At 41.3% G+C, this 23,882-nt stretch overlaps 2 protein-coding genes across 12 annotated transcripts in view; one reads left to right on the top strand and one right to left on the bottom strand.

The window, feature by feature from the left end:
- Positions 1-23,882, top strand: part of LOC126278659 (zinc transporter 6-A-like) — a 471,888-nt gene that overhangs the window by 223,113 nt on the left and 224,893 nt on the right. The window lies entirely within an intron of this gene.
- The window catches only part of LOC126278657 (centromere/kinetochore protein zw10 homolog), a 186,273-nt gene that overhangs the window by 89,336 nt on the left and 73,055 nt on the right, over positions 1-23,882 (bottom strand). For both annotated transcript variants that reach the window (XM_049978872.1, XM_049978873.1), the window contains one exon: positions 6,160-6,266. In XM_049978872.1, the coding sequence (XP_049834829.1) occupies positions 6,160-6,266 (107 nt within the window). The remainder of the gene's footprint in view (positions 1-6,159; positions 6,267-23,882) is intronic.

Here is a 23,882-nt window from a genome sequence, read left to right as displayed (position 1 = left end):
GTGTCTGAAAGAAAAGTAGGACGCCAGTATTGAGGCAGACAAGATTGAGGTGGGTGAAAAGGTCTGCTAACAGGGAGCCTCTCGGGCAGGATGCTGGAGAGTCCCAAAGGGGATGGTGGGCATTGAAGTCTCCGGTCAACTAAAATGGTGGAGGTAGCTGAGCAATAATTTGCATCATGCCTGCCCTGGTAATGGCAGACGACGATGGAGTGTAAACGGTACAAATGGAAAATGTAAAAGTGGGGAGAGTAATTCGGACAGCAACTGCCTACAGGTCGGTGTGCAATGTGATGGGATCATAGTAAATATCATCCCGGACCAGCAACATAACCCCTGCATGAGCCGGAACACCTGTCACAGGGGGTAGGTCAAAACGCACAGAGGTATAGTGTGCCAAGTCAATTTGATCACATGGGCGTAGCTTCGTTTTCTGGAGAACTACGACGAGTGGACAGTGCAAACATAGCAGCAACTTTAAGTCCTCTCGGTTGGAGCGAATGCCGTGAATATTCCAATGAAGAAGTGCCATCTTGAGAAGAAAAAGAAATAGGAGAAGCAAGAAGGGGTCACCTTGAAGGCCACTGATGGCCTGGCTTCGAGCACTGCCGCCGCTATCAATAGGTGAAGAGTCATCGTCCATTTGTTCAATAGGTTCGTCAGCCATCTTGTTAAGATGGCTGGGAGGGGGACCTTCCTCCGCCGGTGAACGGCCAGATGTTCGGCTACCAGCGGTGCAGCCAGGCGAAACAGATGATGGCCTGGGGCGGCAACCGCTGGGTGGTGCAGGAGAAGAAATGCGCCGTGGCGGAGAAGGAGAACTTTGCTTCCTATGAGCCTTCTTGGAAGGTTATTTAGTGGAAGTACTGGTCAATGGCTGGGAGTTCGAGGTACGTAGGAAGTCTGCATGGGACGATTCCTTCTTGAAGGCCCGTGCATCTGACTTCTGGGTCTTACTCTTAGCAGAAGTTGATGAAGGTGCTTGTGTCTTAGGGGTGACGGGAGGAAGAGGAGACGTTGACCGGGCAATCTTAGCACTGGCCGAACGAACAACCATAGTGCTAAAGGTCAGATCACATGTTTGTGTCGACACCTCCCTGGTAGTCCGAGGAGAGGCGAGGACAGTACTGTATTTCCCCACTGGGAGCAGTGTGGGCTTCCTACCAGCAAATAGCTTGCGAGCAGCCGAGGTGGACACTTTCTCTCTGACCTGAATTTCCTGTATACAGCGTTCATCCTTGTAGATGGGACAGGCACGGGAGGACGCTGCATGGTCACCCTGACAGTTCACGCAACGAGGAGACAGAGGTGGACAGTCACCCTGATGGGCGTCCCTGGGACAAGTGACACATTTAGCCGCATTAGAAAGACTGGCGAGTGTGATTAGAATGCTGACACTGGTAGCAGAGCGTAGGTGTCGGGACACAGGGGCGAACAGAAATAACCTCGTAGCCCTCTTTGATGCGCGACGGCAGCTGAGCACTATCAAAGGTCAAGAAAAGTGTCCGGGTCAATACAAGGTCATTGTTCACCTTTTTCAAGACCCTATGGACAGCCATCATGCTCTGCTCAGAGAGGAAAGACTAAATCTCCTCATCAGTCAATCCGTCGAGTGAGCTAGTATATACCACACCACGTGACGAATTCAAAGTGCGGTGAGCCTCCACCTGGACAGGGAACATGTACAGGAGTGTGGCCCGTAGCAGTTTTTGTGCCTGAAAGGCGCTCTCAGTTTCTAACAAGGTACCGTTACGCAACCTGGTACAAGACTTGACAGATCTGGCTATGGCATCTACGCCTTTCTGGATAAAAAAAAGGGTTGACAGATGAAAAATCCTTTCCGTTCTCAGATCTAGAAACTACGAGGAACTTTGGGGCAGGCAGTAGTACTTTTGTCACTGATGGCTGGTCAAGTTTCAGTTTTTGGGCAGACGTCAACAGAGAAGAAGAAGAGAAATCCATTGCAAGGAATCCCCCATGATTGCCAGCTTCTTCGATGGCGCACTTCTTCCTTGTGGGGACCCTCTCAGAGGTCACTCCCGCCTTAGATGAATGTTTACACATCAGGTCACACCTCCCGAGAAACGGACGGAGGGACCAATCGTCACGGTCGGAAGGTGTCAGCTCAGGCAATCACCCATCCCTGGGCCTGGCCTTTACCAGGGGGTACGTGCGTGCCTTACTTGTCTACCCAGGGCGGGGAATTACGCGTTACACCGTCACCAGCTAGGCATGCGAATGCATGGGTCGGCCTTCAGGCACGCACAGGGAGAAAAGAAGAAAAGGGAAAAAAAGGGGGGGGGGGAGAGGGAGAGAAAGGACAGACTGTGTCAAACGACGAGGCAGAGACGAGAGGATGGACAAGAAAGCAAGGAGGAGGAGGCAAGGAGGAGGAGGCAAGGAGGAGGAGGAAAGGAGAAGAAGGAAAGGAGAAGAAGGAAAGGAGTAGAAAGCAAGGTAAAAAGTAAGGAAGACAGTGAGAGGGAAAAGGACAAAGAAAGGAGCCAAACAAAGGAAGGAAGAAACCGGAATAAGCGAAAAACCAAAATGACCACAAATATAAGTCGTGGAACCGTCCGTCTCCGGACGCAGGCGCAAATTACCCCCTTGAGGGGGAGGGACTCCTTTTAGTCGCCTCTTACGACAGGCAGGAATACCGCGGGCCTATTCCTATCTCCGAACCCGGGGGAGGGGGGGGCGGGTGACATGTATTGCAGAAACCATAAAATAGTAAAATATGGGACAATTACATTTAGGATATTAACATGAAAGATAGAAAAACTTAAAGATACAATGATATAATAGGCAATGAAGTAAATTGGTCCAAACAAAAGCTGTATTATTAGAAAACAAGGAACTTATAGGTACTACTTTATGAAAGAGAAGCTTTAAGGTGCACAGGGATTTCGAAAGGGTCACCAAGAATTTTCTAGAAAGCTATATTTTCTAATTGGGATAATTAATAAACTAACACATATTTCAGTAAAAGTTCACATTTACAGAAAAAGAAACCATAACATTGGATTTTGGAAAGAATTGCATTTTAAGATTGGAAACGTTCCGGAACATGAAAATTTTGAAACCCAAGTTTGCAGGGAAAGTGGAACATTTGTTTGAAATGGAAAATGAAGGCTTTTAAGTAAGCTATGTCAATCTCAAAACATACAATCTCTAGCAGCATTGAACTTTGATGTGCACACTTTGCAGATATGACGAATATTTCTTTAAATAAAATGTTGTCCTATGAACTCAATATACTGTTGTCACCATCAGACTAAGTTACATTGTGATTAATAAAATTTAGTGAAATGCAGAATGAATAAGAATCTGACAATTTTGTGTACACATGGTATACGTGTATTAACAATATTAGGAAAAGGACAGATTCCTATTCACCATACAGATGACTGACTGAGTTGTTTACAGGCACAACGAAGAGACTGGTGTTACACATTACACACACATTCACACAAGCAGCCATTCCTCATGCACACATGACTGGTACCACTGGCTGTTCCAACTGACATGTGACTGTTACATGACTAGCAATCTGGAGCGAAGAGGGAGACATAGCAGTGTATGGGCAGGTGGAAAGAATGGCACTATCTAGCTGGGCATACATGGACTATGTGGCAGGAGGTGGGGTGTGTGGGGGAAAAAACAGGGAATGAAAAGTGAGAAGAGCAGGGAAGGGAAAATGTGTGTAGACAGAGGGTAGCACACACTGAGGGTGGGTGCCATGAAAAGGGATAGGTTACAATAGATTGAGGCTGGGATGAAATCCAGGAGCAGAGAATGTGTTATAAGCCTAACTTGCGACTGCCAAGTTAAGAAAAGCTGGTAGTAGTGGAGGGGAGGATCCAGGTGGTCTAGGTTGTGAAGCAGGATTGAAATCAAGCATTTTATGTTCTGCTGCATGTTGTGACACAGAGTGATCTACTTTGCTCTTGGCCACAGTTTGTCAATGGCCGTTTGTCCTGTTAGACAGCTGGTTGGGAGTCATACTAATACAAAAAGCTGCAGCTGTTGCAGGAGATCTGGTACACGATGTGGCTGCTTTCACAGGTCACCAGGCCTTTGATGGGATAACGTAAGCCTGTGAAAGGCCTGGAATAGGAAGGGCTGGGTGGGTGGATTGGGCAGGTCTTGCTCATCAGTCTACCACAGGGATATGTTCCCTGTGGCAAGTGGTTGGGATTGGGAGTGACATAGGTATGGACTAGGATGTTTGGAGATTTAGTAGACAATGGAACACCACTTTAGAAGGGGTGAAAAAGATCTTGGGTAGGATGTTCCGCATTTGAAGACATGATGTTAGATAGTCAAGTCAAAGCCGTGATGAAGGATGTGGTTGAGTTGTTCCAGTCCAAGATGGCATTGCACGGTGAGGAGGATGCTCTTTTGTAGCGAATTCTTCAAGGCTGGTGAGAGGATTGAGGGTAAGTGGGAAAATTAGACATGAATTCTGTTTGTGGAGAAGGTCCTGAGGTAGTGCCTGTCTGTGAAGGCTTTGGTGAGATTGTGGTCAGAGTCCACATCTGCCCCCGGAAATGTCTTACAGTTTAAAACCTGGTTCCTAAATCTCTGTCTTACCATTATATAATCTATCTGAAAGCTGTCAGTATCTTCAGGCTTCTTCCATGTATACAACCTTCTTTTATGATTCTTGAACCAAGTGTTAGCTATCATTAAATTATGCTCTGTGCAAAATTCTATATTCTATCAGGCGGCTTCGTCTTTCATTCCTTATCCACATTCCATATTCACCTGCTACTTTTCCTTCACTTCCTTTTCCTGCTATCGAATTCCAGTCAGCAATAATTATTAAATTTACATCTCCCTTCACTATCTGAATAATTTCTTTTATCTCATCATAAATTTCATTAAGCTCTTCGTCATCTCCAGAGCTAGTTGGCATATAAACTTGTACTACTGTAGTAGATGTGGGCTTCGTGTCTATCTTGGCCACAATAATGCGTTCACTATGCTATTTGTAGTAGCTTACCCGCACTACTATTTTTTTATTCATTATTAAACCTACTCCTGCATTACCCCTATTTGATTTTGTATTTATAACCCTGTATTCACCTGACCAAATGTCTTGTTCCTCCTAGCACTGAACTTCACTAATTCCCACTATATCTAACTTTAACCTATCCATTTCCCTTTTTAAATTTTCTAACGTAGATGCCTGATTAAGGGATCTGACATTCCACGCTCTGATCCGTAGAACGCCAGTTTTCTTTCTCCTGATAACAACGTCCTCCTGAGTAGTCCCCACCCAGAGATCTAGGGGACTATTTTACCTCTGCAATATTTTACCCAAGAGGACGCCATCAGCATTTAATCATACAGTAAAGCTGCATGCCCTCGAGAAAAATGATGGCTGCAGTTTCCCCTTGCTTTCAGCCGTTCGCAGTACCACAACAGCAAGGCTGTTTTGGTTAGTGTTACAGAGCCAGATCAGTCAATCATCCAGACTGTTGCCCCTGCAACTACTGAAAGGGCTGCTGCCCCTCCTCAGGAAACACACATTTGACTGACCTCTCAACAGATACCCCTCCTTTGTGGTTGCACCTATTGTATGGCTACCTGTCTCATTGAGGCACACAAGCCTCGCCACCAACGGCAAGGTCCATGGTTCATACGGACAACAAAACTCAAACTGATATATTCCACACAGACTACAAAACTGAAACTGGTGTATTCCACATAAATAGTAAGACTGTACCCAAAGGTACAAAGCATTTAATGGTCTGGTTAGTTTCTGAATAACTAAAGTAATGAATAAACGACTGGAAGGAATGAGAAGTAGCTGAATAATACATCACAAATATCTGTCTATGAACCAAAAGTAAATGTCATTGAATTAATTCTTTCAAAAATATTTAAATTAAGGCAAGAAAGCTAAATTTGAAAATCATACAGATATCACAATCACTAAAGATAGAAAATCCCATGTCATACAGCACAGGCTTCAGCAAATGAATGACTATTCTTCAGAGAGACATCTGAAGATGGAAGGAGGCATTAATTAGATACAATATTGTCCAAGTATATTTCTTATTCCAGAGCAAAGTGCTCTTGAGTACAATTGAAAGTGTCTAGCATTTTGGTTGGCAGGTTTCCTTTGGATGTACTGTTTTAAGAATTTTCTTTTACCTTATCTTGCACTGTGGGAATTGAAATGAATACTTGCTCAATTTGAAATCTGGCAGTAAATCCATCGCAGTGTTGACACTATCAATATGAAGAGTCCGAGATGGGACCTGAAATACAGTAAAATGAAAGTAAGCTTCAGACAAAACGCTAATTTCTTTCGTATAAATGCTTTTGATTCATTTTTGAGGAACTAAAAATATCGAAAAAAAAATGCAAATAGAAAAAATTTAAGGAAATAAGATGACGAGCCAAAAATACTTCCTGAATACTTGCATCATGTCACTTTTCTTTTGTAGTCTATAAACACACCAAACTTAATACTAGTCTTCTCCCTGATAACTCGCTGTCCTGAGGGGTGATTTGTTTTTGAAACAGATGGATCAGTAGTGTCTATACAGTGAGTACTAGTGACTAGTCTTCTCCCTGATCACTGACTGTCCTGAGGGGTGATTTGTTTTTGAAATAGGTGGATCAGTAATGTCTATACAGTGAGTATTAGTGATAAACATTGTCAGAGTAATAAAAAGAAATGCATTCATGCTATGACTTACACAATGATGCACATTATACCATCATAAAAGGCCACTTGTGGAGCAATTCCTCTTGGAGAGGAGTTTAATTAGCTTATACAGATTAGAGTGGTACCTTCTGAAGCCACAAAGAAAGTACCTTTCCATGCACTACACTTTTCAGTTATGCACATCCACACTTTACTCTCCTGTTTCTTTTCCTCAACTGCCCTAATCACAAAAAAATCAGAAACTAATGCTATGGCTTTATTGTTAGCTTCTACTATTGTCTTTTCAATGTTTTCAGGTATACTATTTTAGTCCTATGACAATTGATTGTCAGGTGTACTTTGAAAACTCCCAATTAATTGCTTGAGTGTATCTGTACTAAATGCAGATACTACACTGTCATTGGCAAAATGTAATTAGTTCAGATGAGTTCCATCAAATATATATTCTTTCCTCCATTTCCCAGCTTTAGGATCTGAAAATTTCCTCTAGGACTTTTGAGAACAGTTTTGCTGATAAGATGTCTCCTTGCTCAACACTGCTAACGATGATTCATAGTCATTGCTCAATTCTACAATTTTGTATACAACTTTTACATAGTCTCTTGTGGAGCAACCACTTCTAATACCAACTTGTTCCTTTACCTACTTAAAATCTAATGAATCTGTTAAGCAATTAGTGGTAACTACATGAAGGAACTGTATAGGATCATAGTATTTGTTTGTGTTGTGTGCCTCCCTTTATATATGAAGTAAAATAATTGCCGAATTACAGTATTACAGTTTAGGGGAATTTTCTTCATATTCAAAAATTATGTAAACAATTTTGTAATTTCTGTTTGTATTGCCTCACTGGATAATTACCAATGGTATATATTTTAGCAAATGTTTCCCTAAGACTATCTTCTTCTGGATTTAGGTATCCAAAAATATATAGAGGATGTTATACAGCAATCGAGGGCACTGTAGGGCTAAAGCCATCTCTCACTTTGAGGAAAGACATGCAAATTAGTATCATCAGGTTATGGGATCTGACATTCCATGCTCTTCTGTTTTATTTCTTATTTTTATTATTTTTATAATTTTGTTATTTTGATTCATATTTCTTAATTTTTTAAAACTTTATTTATTTTTTATTTTTTCCCTTAACTTGTTTGTTTTACAGTTACACAAATTTAATTCATAATAAAATAATATAATTGCAGAGATAAAAAAAATCTACTCACCGAGAGGTGGCAGAATGCACACATAAAAGGAGTTTATAATTAGAAAAAATTTTGAGCCAGTGGCTCCTTCAGGCAGAAGGGTTGAATCGGAAGGAAGAAGGGTGAAGGAAAAGGGCAGGAGGTGTCTAAGAAGAGGGGTAGATTTTGGGAAAGTCACACAGAATCGCAGGTCAGTCAAGACTTACTGGACTGGATGAGAAGGAATTTTTAATTTAGATATGCATGAGTCTCTACGTGCAAACATATGAAAAATAACTATAAATCCTTAATACTGGCTTGGTACACATGTTGTTTTGCACGAATAAAGATTTTTCAATGATTTTAAGTTACTGCTGAATAAAGTTTTTAATGTATAAGCAACAAAATGAGAACCAACTTCAATAACCAGTTTTTTTTTTTTGTTTTGTTTTAATTATACGCAACGATAGCACTCAAACTGAAATTTCCTAAAAACACAGTTTCACGTGCAAATGTGTGGTTTTTCAGACATACAACCAAACAAAGAAAGATTTTTGCAAATGTTTCTTATAACAACCATAAGAATATATTTTTTATCATGATCTGTATCACTTTAAACCATCTCAGCATATGTGATTTGCATAACACACATCTTATGTGCATTTTATGTTCAACTTTAGACCGCTATATTTTGACATAATAATGAATAAATAAATAAATAAATAAATAAATAACAATGAATAACGAATAAAAAAATAGGAGCGGGTAAGCTACTACAAACAGCATAGTGAATGCATTATTGTGGCCAAGATAGACACGAAGCCCATGCCTACTACAGTAGTACAAGTTTATATGCCAACTAGCTCTGCAGATGACGAAGAGCTTAATGAAATTTATGATGAGATAAAGAAATTATTCAGATACTGAAGGGAGATGAAAATTTAATAGTTATTGCTGACTGGAATTCGATAGCAGGAAAAGGAAGAGAAGGAAAAGCAGTAGGTGAACAAGGAATGTGGGTAAGGAATGAAAGACGAAACCACCTGATAGAATATAGAATTTTGTACAGAGCATAACTTAGACAAAGCTAGCACTTGGTTCAAGAATAATAAAAGAATGTTGAATACATGGAAGAAGCCTGGAGATACTGACAGGTTTCAGATAGATTATATAATGGGAAAGAAAGGTTTCCTTTCCCTGTTGTTTCATAACCTGGGTTGTGAGTAACTAAATCCACTTTCCCTTCTTCCCTTTCTTTCCCCTCTCTCCTCCCTGATGAAGGAACATTTTTTCCGAAAGCTAGGAATGGAAATTTTCAGTTGTCTTTTGTGTATCTATCGACTGTACTGAGCTGAGGTAAGTACTGGCTAGCCCCTCTATCTCTTTGTTAGTATTTGTTTCACATCTTTATATTAGATTTTCCATTAATTATTTAGATTATATAATGGTAAGACAGAGATTTAGGAATCAGATTTTAAATTGTAAGACATTTCCGGAGGCAGATCAGGACTCTGACCACAATCGATTGGTTATGAACAGTAGATTAAAACTGAAGAAACTGCAAAAAGGTGGGAATTTAAGGAGATGGGACCTGGTCAAACTGATAAAACCAGAGGTTGTACAGAGTTTCAGGGAGAGCATAAGGGAACAATTGACAGGAATGGGGGAAAGAAATACAGTAGAAGAAGAATGGGTAGCTTTGATGAATGAAATAGTGAAGGCAGCAGAGGAACAAGTAGGTAAAAAGACGAGGGCTAGTAGAAATCCTTGGGTAACAGAAGCGATACTGAATTTAATTGATAAAAGGAGAAAATACAAAAATGCAGAAAGTGAAGCAGGCAAAAAGAAATACAAATGTCTCAAAAATGAGATCGACAGGAAGTGCAAAATGGCTAAGCAGGGATGGCTAGAGGACAAATGTAAGGATGTAGAGGCTTATCTCACGAGGGGTAAGATAGATACTGCCTACAGGAAAATTAAAGAGACCTTTGGAGAAAAGAGAACCACTTGCATGAATATCAAGAGCTCAGATGGAAACCCAGTTCTAAGCAAAGAGGGGAAAGCAGAAAGATGGAAGGAGTATATAGAGGGTCTATACAGGGGCAATGTTCTTGAGGACAATATTATGGAAATGGAAGAGGATGTAGAAGAAGATGAAGTGGGAGATATGATACTGCATAAAGAGTTTGACAGAGCACTGAATGACCTAAGTCAAAATAAGGCCCCGGGAGTAGACAACATTCCATTAGAACCACTGACAGCCTTGGGAGAGCTAGTCCTGACAAAACTCTACCATCTGGTGAACAAGATGTATGGGACAGGCGAAATTCCCTCAGACTTCAAGAAGAATACAATAATTCCAATCCCAAAGAAAGCAGGTGTTGACAGATGTGAAAATTACTGAACTATCAGTTTAATAAGTCACAGCTGCAAACTACTAATGCGAATTCTTTACAGACGAATAAAAAAACTGGTAGAAGCCGACCTCGGGGGAGATCAGTTTGGATTCCCTGGAAATATTGGAACACGTGAGGCAATACTGACCCTATGACTTATCTTAGAAGCTAGATTAAGGAAAGGCAAACCTACATTTCTAGCATTTGTAGACTTAGAGAAAGCTTTTGACAATGTTGACTGGAATACTCTCTTTCAAATTCTGAAGGTGACAGGGGTAAAATACAGGGAGCAAAAGGCTATTTACATTTGTACAGAAACCAGATGGCAGCTATAAGAGTCGAGAGGCACGAAAGAGAAGCAGTGGTTGGGAAGGGAGTGAGACAGGGTTGTAGCCTCTCCCCGATGCTATTCAATCTGTATATTGAGTAAGCACTAAAGGAAACAAAAGAAAAGTTCGGAGTAGGTATTAAAATCCACAGAAAAGAAATAAAAACTTTGAGGTTCGCCGATGACATTGTAATTCTGTCAGAGATCGCAAAGGACTTTGAAGAGCAGTTGAACGGAATGGACAGTGTCTTGAAAGGAGGATATAAGATGCACATCAAAAAAAGCAAAACAAGGACAATGGAATGTGGTCAAATTAAGTCGGGTGATGCTGAGGGAATTACATTAGGAAATGAGACACTTAAAGCAGTAAAGGAGTTTTGCTATTTGGGGAGCAAACTAACTGATCATGGTCGAAGTAGAGAGGATATAAAATGTAGACTGGCAATGACAAGGAAAGCGTTTCTGAAGAAGAGAAATTTGTTAACATCGAGTATTGATTTAAGTGTCAGGAAGTCGTTTCTGAAAGTATTTGTATGGAGCGTAGCCATGTATGGAAGTGAAACATGGACAATAACTAGTTTGGACGAGAAGAGAACAGGAGTTTTCGAATTGTGGTGCTACAGAAGAATGCTGAAGATTAGATGGGTAGATCATATAACTAATGAGGAGGTATTGAATAGGATTGGAGAGAAGAGAAGTTTGTGGCAAAACTTGACTAGAAGAAGGGATTGGTTGGTATAACATGTTCTGAGGCATCAAGGGATCACCAATTTAGTACTGGAGGGAAGCGTAGAGGTTAAAAATCGTACAAGGAGACCAAGAGATGAATACACTAAACAGATTCAAAAGGATGTAGGTTGCAGTAGCAGGTACTGGTAGATGAAGAAGCTTGCACAGGGTAGAGTAGCATGGAGAGCTGCATCAGACCAGTCTCAGGACTGAAGACCACAACAACAACAACAACAACAACAACTGTGACAGCGGAAAAGCTTTCACAAAACAACAGGATGGACCTTAATTACACATGTTTGTCTACTTTCTTACAAAACTTGAACCAATTTAAACAAGTCTGAAACATAGACGTGGCACATATAAAAATCTTACAAAAACATGTTTCCTGCACATCAAAAATGAATGAAGCTAGATTTTTAAAAGTGAGTTTTCAATTTTATCATCAGAATGCATCTTTTATTTATATGGTTCAGTCTAAGTCATTTCTGCACATTCAGTTCATATAAGACAAATTTTACATGCAACATTTAGGTTGACTTTAAAACAAGATAAAGATTAATGGACGGAAAAAAGCTGTTTGACTCTATTTACCTACTTTCGTGCAAAGTTTCAAGTGATTCAAAATTTAAAGTGTAGAAGTTGTACACTTTAAAAACCTCCCAGAAAAACCTGTTTTTGCCTGTAAAATCCAAACAAAGAAAGATTTTATTCAAACTGTTAAAATCTATCGTAGACCACCCAGTCCAGAGTTATTTAAGGATGACGTGACATCCAAATGAGGGAGATTGTTTTCGCACATAAAATCTGAACAGTGTACATAAAAAGGGTGGCATTAATTTCATCTGAATTAAAATATTTCGCGCAAGGAATTAATCATTTTGTACAATTTGCCTGGATGCCAGCCCTCGTTCATCATTCTAATCTTGCTTAATATACTGTAACATGGCTACAGCAATGTAGATGTTCTAATAGCTATAAAAATGGCTGCTGGTCCAGACTAAACCAAAAACTTTTTACCCCATGTTTTTAGATCAAATAGGAACCGAGCACCAATGCCTTCCCCAAACCCCATTCTGCACGCTGTCTTCTCATATGTACTTGTTACAGCACTTCTGCAAAGTAACAATAAAAATGTCATCACATGAAAGTAATTCCTGTCACAATATTCAGGTGCCATGCCATCTGGTTATCTGCAGTTGTATGATGGGGAAGGTAACAATGAACTTTAATACTTAAGACCCCTCTGGAATGTGCATGACATACTCTGAAGTCGGAATGCAGGTGATACTGGAGTGCATGCTTTTCTCCTACAAGTCTGCACACATCTTTGAGCACCCTCCATGGTGAACACTGACCATTTCAATATTGATCAATCATCTTCATTTTGTACAATCACAGCAAGATGTCAACTATGCAGAGCATGAAGTGTCCCAATTACAGGATTCCATATGGTGTCCAGCTGCAAACCACCAACACAATTTATCCTCCTCAGATGGTCACATTACCACTGATTCCTTCATGATTCAGTCCCAAAAGTTTGATGTATGGGTGTGATTTGCAAGCAAGGTGAACTGGACACTCACTGATCTGATGAGACAGATCACAAAGTTTAATAGATCTGCGACACAGATGCCACTGGAAGTTTGTGTTTTATGATATATTTTCATATTTGGCACAAAAATTGATTTATGTCACAACTGTGTCAGAGCAGGTAAGAGGTCTTAATTTTTATCCTACATCTGTTTCACCACCACTAGTAAACTTTGTAAGCTGCACCACCGAGGCGATTTACTCTCTTACACCCGATGCTGCAGCGGAACTTTCTTGGTTGCCTTATCCAGTGATAAGAAGAGCTATACCACAGAAGAGTAACGTATGGCCAATAGAGAGAGTAGTCTCCGCAACTTACAACCAGGTATGGCAAGTATAGTATTAAAAGCAGATAAATGTAACAATACCATGCTGATGCCACAAGATCAACATTTTTCACCTGACACAGTGTACTGCAGGATCAGTAAGAAACATAATGAGGAAAACTTCAGGGCTTTTGACAGTCAGCTCTCCACCAAAGGAGGCTATCAAAAGACTGAGATGACATAATATTGTGATAACACAGTTCACTTGCAGTATATGCTTAAGTCTACAAGAAATGTTTACCTCTATGACCTACTGTGATTGATAATGTTGGAGTGTCCCTTTATGGTTTGACCAAATGATTGACATATTTATTCAGTCCCATTGTAGGCAAGTATCTGCAGCACATATGCCGTTATACTAATTTTTTCATCAGATTTAAGTCACTTAACTGAAAAGTATTGAATTATTCAGTAGTTCTGACACTGTCTTACCTATTACAATAATACCTTTGGTGGACTCACTACATCTGATCAGTAACAGTTTAGAGAATGATAAAACACCAAAGTTTGACCACAGTCTGTCCGCAACATATTTTTTTACTTAATGAGTCCTTTGAATGCTGTGATAGTGTAGTGTGTGGAGCCCTTTGTCTCCCCTAGTGACCAAAAGTTTTACAGGATATTTTGAGGAGAGATCACTTGACTCAATCATTTTACAACCCACAATATTCTGGTAATATATAGGACATTTCTAGTTTGACCTTATGGTTTGAGCAGTCTCTATGAGACTCAATATTTTATAACATAAAATAAGCCCACTCACAGGCTGTATTTACAGGCTAGCAGTTGCCACTACCCAGCACAGGCAGTGGGACCTGCAGTCAGAACTGGTACATATACAGACTGCCTTCCTAGAAAATTGATATTCATCTCATCAGATACTAGGTATGTTGCAGACATATAAACGATATATGGCAGAACAGGGAACGGGATGGGGACTTCAAAGTGACATTTCACCTGCCATATATAGGAAATGTTGCTATGAAAATAAGTAGAGTACTAAGAAAACATAAGGTTAATGTACATCTTGTCCTCCAGTGCAAAATTGAGCACGTCTGGGATCAAAGATGATCTACTGTTCTGTAAAAAACATTTACAAGGTTTCACGAAGCCCTGCAAATCTTATGCAGGACAAACCATATGCACCTTTTTATGAGAATATTATGGAGCACCAGTGGTTTGCCCCTGCAGGCCAGCAACACAGCTATTGTCGAACATTATATATCTATTGGTCACTTAATCAACTATGCTGTTTTGATGTTGCTTTCAGTCTCAAGCCTTGTTTGATGCACCTCTCCACACTGCTCTATCCTGTGAGCGCCTCTTCATCTCTGAATCACTACTGCAACCTACAGCTTTCTGAATCTGCTTACAGTATTCATCTCCTTGTCTCCCTCTATGAATTTTACCATCCGCACACTTCCCTCAAATACTGAATTGAAGATCCCTTAATGTCTCATATTGTGTCCTATCAATCAGTCTCTTCTTTTGCTCAAACTTTGCCACAAATTTGTTGTCTCCCAATTTTATTCAGTACCTCTTCGTTAGTTATGTAATCTACCCATCTAATCTTCAACATTCCTCTATAGGTCCGCTTTGAAAGCTTCTATTCTCTTTTTGTCTAAACTGTTCATCATCCATGGTTAATTTCTGTACATGGCTACACTCCAGACAATTCTTTTAGAGAAAACATAGTTCAAAGTGGACAAATTTCTCCTTTTCAGAAATGCTTTTCTTCCATTTGCCCAAATGAGAAAACACATCTACTACTTTAAGTGTCATATCATTATCCATGTTTTGTTTTTGTTGATGTTCATCTTATATCCTCCTCTCAAGGCAATGATCATTCCGTTCAACTCTTCTCCCAAGTCCTTTGCTGTCTTTGACAGAATTACAATGTCATCGGCAAATCTCAAAGTTTTTATTTCCTCTCCCTGAACTTTAATTCCCACTCTAAATTTTTCTTCACTTTCCTTTACTCCTTGTTCAATGTATAGACTGACTAACATCGGGAATAGGCTACAACCCTATCTCACTCCCTTCTCAACCACTGGTTCCCTTTCATGTCCCTCGGCTCCCATTACTGCCATCTGGTTTCTGTACAAGTTGTAAATAGACTTCCGCTTTGCCTATTTTACACCTCATACCTTCATAATGTCAAAGAAAGTATTTCAGTCAACATTATCAAAAGCTTTCTCTAAGTCTACGAATGTAGTTTTGCCTTTCCTTAACCTATCTTCTAAGAAGCATCACAGGGTCAGTACTGCCTCGCATGTTCCTAAATTTCTCCAGAATCCAAACTAATCTTCCCCGAGGTCTGCTTCTACCAGTTTACCCATTTTTCTGTTCAGAATTTGTGTTAGTATCTGGCAACCATGACTTATTAAACTTATAGTTCAGTCATTTTCACACTTGTCAGCAACTGCTTTCTTTGTAACTGGAATTACCACATTCTTCTTGAAGTCTGGGGGTATTCTGCCTGTCTCATACCTCTCGCACACCAGATGGAAGTGTTTTGTCATGGCTGGCTCTCCCAACACTATCAGTAGTTCAGACAGAATGTCGTCTACTCCTGGGATCTTCTTTCTACTTGAGATCCTTCAGAGCTTTGTCAAATTCTTCTCATGGTATCGTACCTGTCATCTAATCTTCATCTACATCCATTTCCCTTTCTAAAATATTGCTTTCATTTTCATATCCATTGTATAGATCCTCTGTATTCTCCTTCCACCTTTCCCTTCCTTGCTTAGGAATGGTTTACCATCTGGGCTCTCAATATTCATACAGCTGCGTCTCTTTTGCCCCAAAAGCCTCTAACTTCCCTGTAGGCAGTGTCTACAGGGTGTGATAGATAAGTAATGAGACTGGCCGCCGCGCGGCGCACCAGTCGCTCGTAGGGCGGTCTCCACCTGTACGTCACGTGGTGGGGGAACTGAGCTAACAATAGGACTGGTTCGCAGTCGCGTCGGAGCTCTGGTGCAGTGAGGGTCGAGCTTCGCATATTACATTGTTTGTGTGCCAGTGACACTTGTGAAAACGCTGAAGATTGTTCGCTCGATAGAACAGCGGTATGCAATCAAATTTTGCTTTCGCTTGGGCAAAACTGCTTTGGATACTTTTGCTATTATTACGGAGGCCTACAAAGAAGACTCCCTATCAAGAGCTCAAGTGTTCCGGTGGTTTAATGAATTTAAGAACGGGAGGGAATCTGTTGAAGACATGGAACGATCTGGACGCCCTTCAACGAGTCGTGTGGATGAAACGGTGGCCAGAGTGAAAGAACTCCTGGACTCCGACCGTCGTTAAGTCTCAAAATGATCGCCAATGAGGTCTCCGTAATAAATTTACGGTTCACCAAATTGTTACGCACGATTTGATGATGAGGAAAGTTTGCGCAAAATTGGTTCCCCGAGTGCTCACCGCCGAACAAAAGCAACAACGAGTGGACGTTTGCTGTGAGATGTAGAATGATTTGGAAAATAATCCAGACTTTTTAGACAACGTAGTAACAGGCGACGAATCGTGGACATTCCAGTACGACCCGGAGACGAAAGCCCAGAGCTCGGAGTGGCAAAAATCGGCATCCCTGCGGCTGAAGAAAGCAAGAATGTCAAAGTCCCGCATCAAGACAATGCTGATTGTGTTTTTCGACAAGCGGGGGTTAATTCACAAAGAGTTTGTCCCTCAGGGGAAGACTGTCAATGTCGAATTCTGCAAAGAAGTCCTTCAGCAATTGCACAGAGCCGTCAAACAGAAGCGACAGGACCTTGCTCAACGCTGGCGTCTCCACCACGACAACGCTCCGGCGCACAGAGCGTTCCTCGTGACCTCCTACTTGACCCAAATTGGAGTTGAAGTTCTGCCACAGCCACCATACAGCCCTGACTTGAGTCGTCCTGATTTCTTCCTATTTCCGAAGGTCAAAAGATGCCTGAAGGGTCATCGTTTCGACTATATTCCGAACATCCAATGTGCTGTCACGAAGGCACTAACTGGGATAACTCAAACGGACTACAGTGGGGCCTATGACGCTTGGAAAACGCACTGGCAACGTTGTGTCGATGCCCAAGGCGAGTACTTTGAAGAATATTAACGTTTTGTACAAATTGGATCAATAAATTTGTTTTTCTAGACTGAGCCTCATTACTTATCTACCACACCCTGTATCTTGCCTCTAGTGAAATATGCTCCTAAATCCTTACACTTGTCTTCTAGCCATTTTTGTTCAGCAATTTTGCAGGTCATGTGAATCTCATTTTTTAGATGTTTATATTGCCTTTCACCTGTTTCTTTTGATGCATTTTTAAATTTTCTCCTTTCAAGAACTAAATTCAATATCTCTTGTGTTATCCACAGATTCTTGATAGTCCTTGTCTTTTTACCTACTGGATCCTCTGCTGCTTTCACTATATCATCTCTTAAAGCTACCCATTCATCATCTACTGTATTCCTTTTCCCTGTTTTAGCCAACTGTTGCCTGAAGCTTCCTCTGAAGCTCACAGCCTCTGCTTCTTTCAACTTATCCAGACCCCATCTCCTTAACTTCTGACCTTTCCCCTATTTCTTCAGTTTTAATCTACAGTTCATAACCAATAAATTGTGGGTAGAGTCCACATCTACCCCAGAGAACGTCTTACAATTTAAAACCTGGTTCCTAAATATCTGTCTAATCATTATATAATCAATCTGAAACCCTACAATCTTCAGCTCTCTTCCACATATACAACCTTCTTTTATGATTCTGAAACCTAGTGTTAGCAACAGTTACATTATGCTCTGTGCAAAACTCTACCAGGTGACTTCCTCTTTCATTCCTTTCTCCAGTACATTTTCACCTAAGTTTTCCTTCTCATCCTTTTCCTACAATCGAATTATGAAACAAAAATTGAGCCCCACACATCACAGTCTTAAATCTCCACCATTAAGAAATCAGAGGAAATACAACTGTCTGAGGACATGATGTACTGACATGGTCCAGCTGGACACCCCATGAAATCCTGTCATTGGGAAGCTTTGTACTTTAGTAGTTCCACAATAGATCTCATGAAGCCAAATTTGACCCATTCCCATCCTCTCACCAAAGAATAGCCCTTGGCACTACCAGAAATTGAACCGGAACCCTCCATTTGATAATCAGACATGCTGCTCACTCCTCAGGTATGCCAAGGCTCTTAAAGTGGTTAACATCATCGAATAAGGGGTGATCAAAAAACTTCCGTTCAAAGGCCACACTAACACCTTGCCTGCAAGCCAGTACTTATATAACCACATCAGAGTCACACTGGATTGCATATATGCTGCAGCAATGCCCACAAATGGAAAATTTTTGATCATCCCTCATAAAACAACTCAGCTGCATATGCAGATGTGACAACTTTAAATATCAAGGACTGGCATAAAATAGAATGTTCACTGAATGAAACCATGCCTTTTCCTAACTCTTTTCAAATTTACTACCAGTTAATCTTGCCTCCAAATGTTGCTTATGTATTTCATGATAGAATCAGGTAGTTCATTGTAATGTCCGCTAACATGCAGTGTTACTGAAAACACCTTTTTCTCTTTAGGTGTTATTCATTGTTGTCTTGCATGTTTCCCAAACAGCCAACTGCGGCAACTGACAGTTGAAAATCCACTAAATACCTTCATGTGAAGCTTCCTCATTTGCAGAAACTGCATTATCTGTGTCACTCAGAACAGGTCACAATTGTGGTGCAAAAAAGCTCTCACAGAGTGACATCCAGCATCCTGGAGTGAAAAATTCCAACTTGTTCCAGCCTTATTCACAAGTATGTTTCGCAAACCTGTTACTGTAAATCACAGCTGGGTCATTCTTCAGCCAGCTACATTATGGTCTCCAGGGCAGAAACCTCTCTTGCCTCAGCAGTGACACACACACACACAGTTTCAATCTCTCATGGCCTATTGCCAATAATAGGCTTGGTACCTTTGGCGAATTCTTCCAGACACAGGGCAATTACTGCACTATCCAAGACAAGGAGACTTCACATATTACACGTCGGCTTTGCTGAGCATTCACTGTTTGACTATCTTCGTATTGTCCCTCTTTCAGGCAAGTTTAAGTGTTGCGAATTAACATTAAGCAAGTGGATAACAGCTCCTTTATTTGTTCCATTTTTGTAACTGGGTTATCTTTCATGGTGATGTGGTTTAAAAAGATGGTGAAAAATGAGTAAGTTTTTGTTCCATTAAGAACAGACGGCAATTCCTGCTCGGCAACGTGGTCTCATGCTGAATAACGGTCGGTAAGGAGCTGTGGTGATAGGGTGTTTCATTGTTCCACCAGGGCAGTTGACAGTTGCTGGCTGGGCGTTAGTGCACACTGACGTGGTCAAATATATCTCCCCAACGCATCCCACACGTGGTCGGTGGAATTGGGGTAGCCCTTTCTTCTAATATCCTCTCGTCCCAAGAACCCCTATAACAACGCATTTCGTTGCGGTCGCACCCTGCAGTCCATAATTTCTTAATTCTTATTACTGATGTATGCTGTTTTTCCCAACAAATATTAATGGGTGTAATGTTACTGTTTATTCCACATCAACAATGGCTTTGGATCCAGGAAAGCTAATAAAAAATGAAAACTGCATTAGTGTCAATTAGCCAATCTAAAACTCAAACATATGAAAAAGACTAAACATTTGCCAATATCATCAAAGCATTTTTGGGCAATGCATTTGGGAAAGATGTCAAGATATGTTACTGAATTTTAGGACATGAAATGTGTTCTTTTAACAAGAGTAAGACAATCTGTAAAATATACAGAGATGACGGAATACAAGACACGGCACTGAGAAACTAAATGGAGTGAATCAAGCTTCCTGGTCATACCAAATAAAAACGACTAATATAGTCTGATGTGAAGGTGAAACTGAGCCTCGCAAGACAGTACCTGGTGAACATGCATCAGTTGTTGATAAAAAAAAAAAGGCATACATATCAAATTTCAAGGTACGAAATTTTCAATAATTACACTTCCCGAATGCGATGAGCAGCAAAAGCAAATAAATTTGGTAAATGCGAAAACAGTATGGGAAGGTCTAAAATCATGTAGCCCAAGGAGAGCTTATTTCATACTGTGCAAATGAGAAGGCAATTAATATTCGCTAAAACTGAGGAACTGTCAATCTATGGAAAATTATACACTACTGACCAGAATGAAAAATGCTCCTACCATAGCACATAAAAGGCAAATATGTCGTGGACAGAGTATTTCGTTCATTTCAAGCAAGTATCAATTCGTGACGTCATCGTCCAGACATGAGTTGACAGTAATCTGAATCCGTATCAGCAGACTAATAATTCCTTTCACAGGATAAAATTTTGTTGATTATGAAATACAAGTTCTTGAAATTTATTTAGAATAGGAAATGTTTAATTAGTAATTGCATGCCATAATTTATCTGTTTAATACAAAGGTATTTTGATTTTTGTATGCATGTAAAAAGTGTGATTTATGTGCGGCTTTTACTCTTAGACAAGTTACCACTGTGTGCATGTACACTGCGGTGAATATCATTTTGTGATTTTGAGCCAAACTGAGACAAATCCAGTTTCATTTACACTTTATGTGTGAGACACACATCACGTTATTACAAAAAATCCTTTAGCCCATCAGGGAAAATCGAAACCTGCACACTTGATTTGAAACACATTACATGCTAGCGTGTGGTTGAGCTTTCCATTAAATCACATATTGAGATTACTTTTCGAGACAAACACTGATTTTTGATAAAAACGAACTGAAAATTTATTCAAAATATCAAAGTTCTGTATTAATTAGGACACATATCACCTTGTTGATCATGTTGCTTTTCAACACTGTAATCCAAATCAATTCATTCATTCATTAGAATGATTTGCGATATGTCCCATTACACATACAAACTGTAACATGGAATTTGCTGATCGAATGAGAGTATACGAGTGTTCTTTTCCAGAAATGCCAATAAACCAGCGGTTTCAAAAGTTAAATTACCAACTGTTGTGTAACTTCATTGATACTGCATTTCACTGACAAACACTGTTCTTATTGATAAATGAACATTAACTGCAAGTTGATTTTGAATACTCAAGAACACTGCCAAGCAGCAGTTCATATCACAACCAGTGATAAATGCCAATATAGCTGAATGGGCATTACTTCATTAAAACAGAGCAATAGGCCTCCAATTCTAGGATAAACTGCACCAGGTGGAATTATTAAAATCTTGTTGAAGTGTAATAAGGTTTATCTGAACACTTCTATCACACATAATTATTTCACATTAACTGGACAAATTATTAGTTGGAAACAAATTCATCCACAACAGATTGTCCCATGACACCACTAAACTTTTATCATGACTCTTCACAAGATATCTCAAGAATCCGGGCTCAAGAAACAAGAAAAGAGGAGACATTGGTATAGTAGCATACAACACGGTGTATGCCATCCTGTCATCAACATTGCATTTCCCTTCGTCCCCACACAGTGATATTTTCTATTATGGATGCAATCCCACTCTCAGATACTTCCTATTGTAATGTATCCCGTTCTCTAGATGCACAAAAATTTGTCTCTATTTGGTTTTATACCCGTCACCATTCAAGTAACAGGATGGGTCTAAGAGAGCTCAAGTAGAGTTAACTCATGAAAATGCACAAACATGTCGAAAAGTTTTGATTTAAACGTCTTTTAAACTCCCTGGAAAGCTACTTCCTTTCTTTTACATGGCCAGACTCTGCCCAAGACATATTTATCTTCATTTGTGCCACGATGGGATCATTTTTCATTCTTCTTCCCAAGTTTTACTCTACCATAATTCTGGCAACAGACTGTCGTAATCTGCAACCGCTGCAAATTTTTGTTGACTCACGCAACAACTGTGGTGGTGGTGGTGGTGGTGGTTGGGATGTTTAAAGGGGACTAAACAGCTAAGGTCATCAGTCCCTCATTCCAAAAACAGGCGAGACGAAAAGTTGAGGAGCAGGTAAAAAACCCGAGGGGAAGGAGACCCCCCCCCCCAGGCTCTGAAAGAACACAAATGCGGCAACGAACACGACAGACAAGAAGAGTACAGATGAACACCAGACAGAAAGAAACAGAAAAAAAGAGGTGGCCAGAGACTGGTTGACTGACCACGAGAACAAAAAAAAAGGGGAAAGAGTCAACCATCCGACTACACGCTAAAATCTGCAACCAATGATGAGAGACTCGAGAACAAGAGACACAGAAAGGGGAAGGTGCAGGACCTCCCTAAATGGAACCATAAAAAGGACTACCACGGATAAAATTTAAAACGTCATCAGCCATGGAGGCATCATTGCATAAAACCAAAGGCAAAGTGCCCGGGAGATTAAAAGACTGCCAGAGGGTACGCAGTCGGGGATACTCCAACAAAATGTGGGCGACCGTCAGCCGAGACCCACACCGACACAGGGGGGGATCCTCCTGATGCAAAAGATGGCGGTGCGTCAGGTAGGTATGGCCGATGCGGAGCCGACACAGAAAGACAGAGTCCCTGCGAGAAGCCCGCAGGGAGGACCGCCACACATCGGTCGTCTCCTTAACAGCTCGCAGTTTATTCGGCGATGTCAGGCTACGCCACTCATCATGCCACATCCCAAGCACTTTACGGCACAACACCAACTGCAGATCACGAGCTGGGAGGCCGATCTCCAAAGCTGAGGCGTCGATCGCCTCTTGGCCAGCCTGTCGACACGTTCGTTCCCCGGGATGCCAATGTGACCTGGCGTCCAAACAAAGACCACCGAACGACCAGAGCTGGTAATGGCAGAAACAGACTCCTGAATAAATGATATCAGAGGAGAAGAGGTATAGCAGCAGTCGATAGCCTGGAGGCTGCTCAGGGAGTCACTGCAGATGACGATGGACGTACCTGAGCAGGAACGCATATGCTCAAGAGCGCGCAATATGGCCACCAGCTCTGCAGTAAAAATACTGCAGCCAGCCGACAAGGAGCGCTGTTCAACATGGGCAGCATGAGCAAAAGCGTAGGCAGTACGACCATCAACCAGGGAACCATCAGTGTAGACAGTCTCATAGCCCGAGAATGAGGAGAGGAGTGCAAGAAAACGTCGACAGAGGGCCACAGGCGGAACCGAGTCCTTGAGTCCCTGTGAAAAGTCCAGACGGACAGATGGACGGACGGCCGGGGCAGACACCAGGGAGGCGTAGGTGCATGGACCCAGAAGGGAGGCAGAAGAGGGAATGAGCCCAGTTCCGACAGCAGGGACTGGACGCAGACAGCAATGGAAAGCCCAGACATAGGTCGCCGTTCGGGAAGATGGAGGACCATGGCAGGGAAAAGCAGGCGAGGATTGGTATGGCCCGGCGAGCAATGCATGTGGACAGCATAGTCGGTGAGCAGTCGGTGGCGGCGAATCCGGAGCAGGGGAACCCCAGCCTCCACCAGTAGACTATCCGCGGGGCTCATACGGAAAGCGCCAGTTGCAAGCCGAACCCCACAGTGGTGTATGGGGTCCAACAACGTCAACACTGAGGGTGATGCAGACCCATAGGCCAGGCTCCCATAATCAAGCCTGTACTGCACAAGGGCTCTGTACAATCTCAACAGCGTGCAGCGATCTGCACCCCAAGACGCGTGGCTCAGGCAGCAGAGGGCG

The sequence above is a fragment of the Schistocerca gregaria genome, chromosome 6 (genome assembly GCF_023897955.1).
Source record: "Schistocerca gregaria isolate iqSchGreg1 chromosome 6, iqSchGreg1.2, whole genome shotgun sequence".
NCBI lineage: Eukaryota > Metazoa > Arthropoda > Insecta > Orthoptera > Acrididae > Schistocerca > Schistocerca gregaria.
Note: the sequence above shows the minus strand (reverse complement) of the source record. Positions and strands in the feature narration are given on the sequence as shown.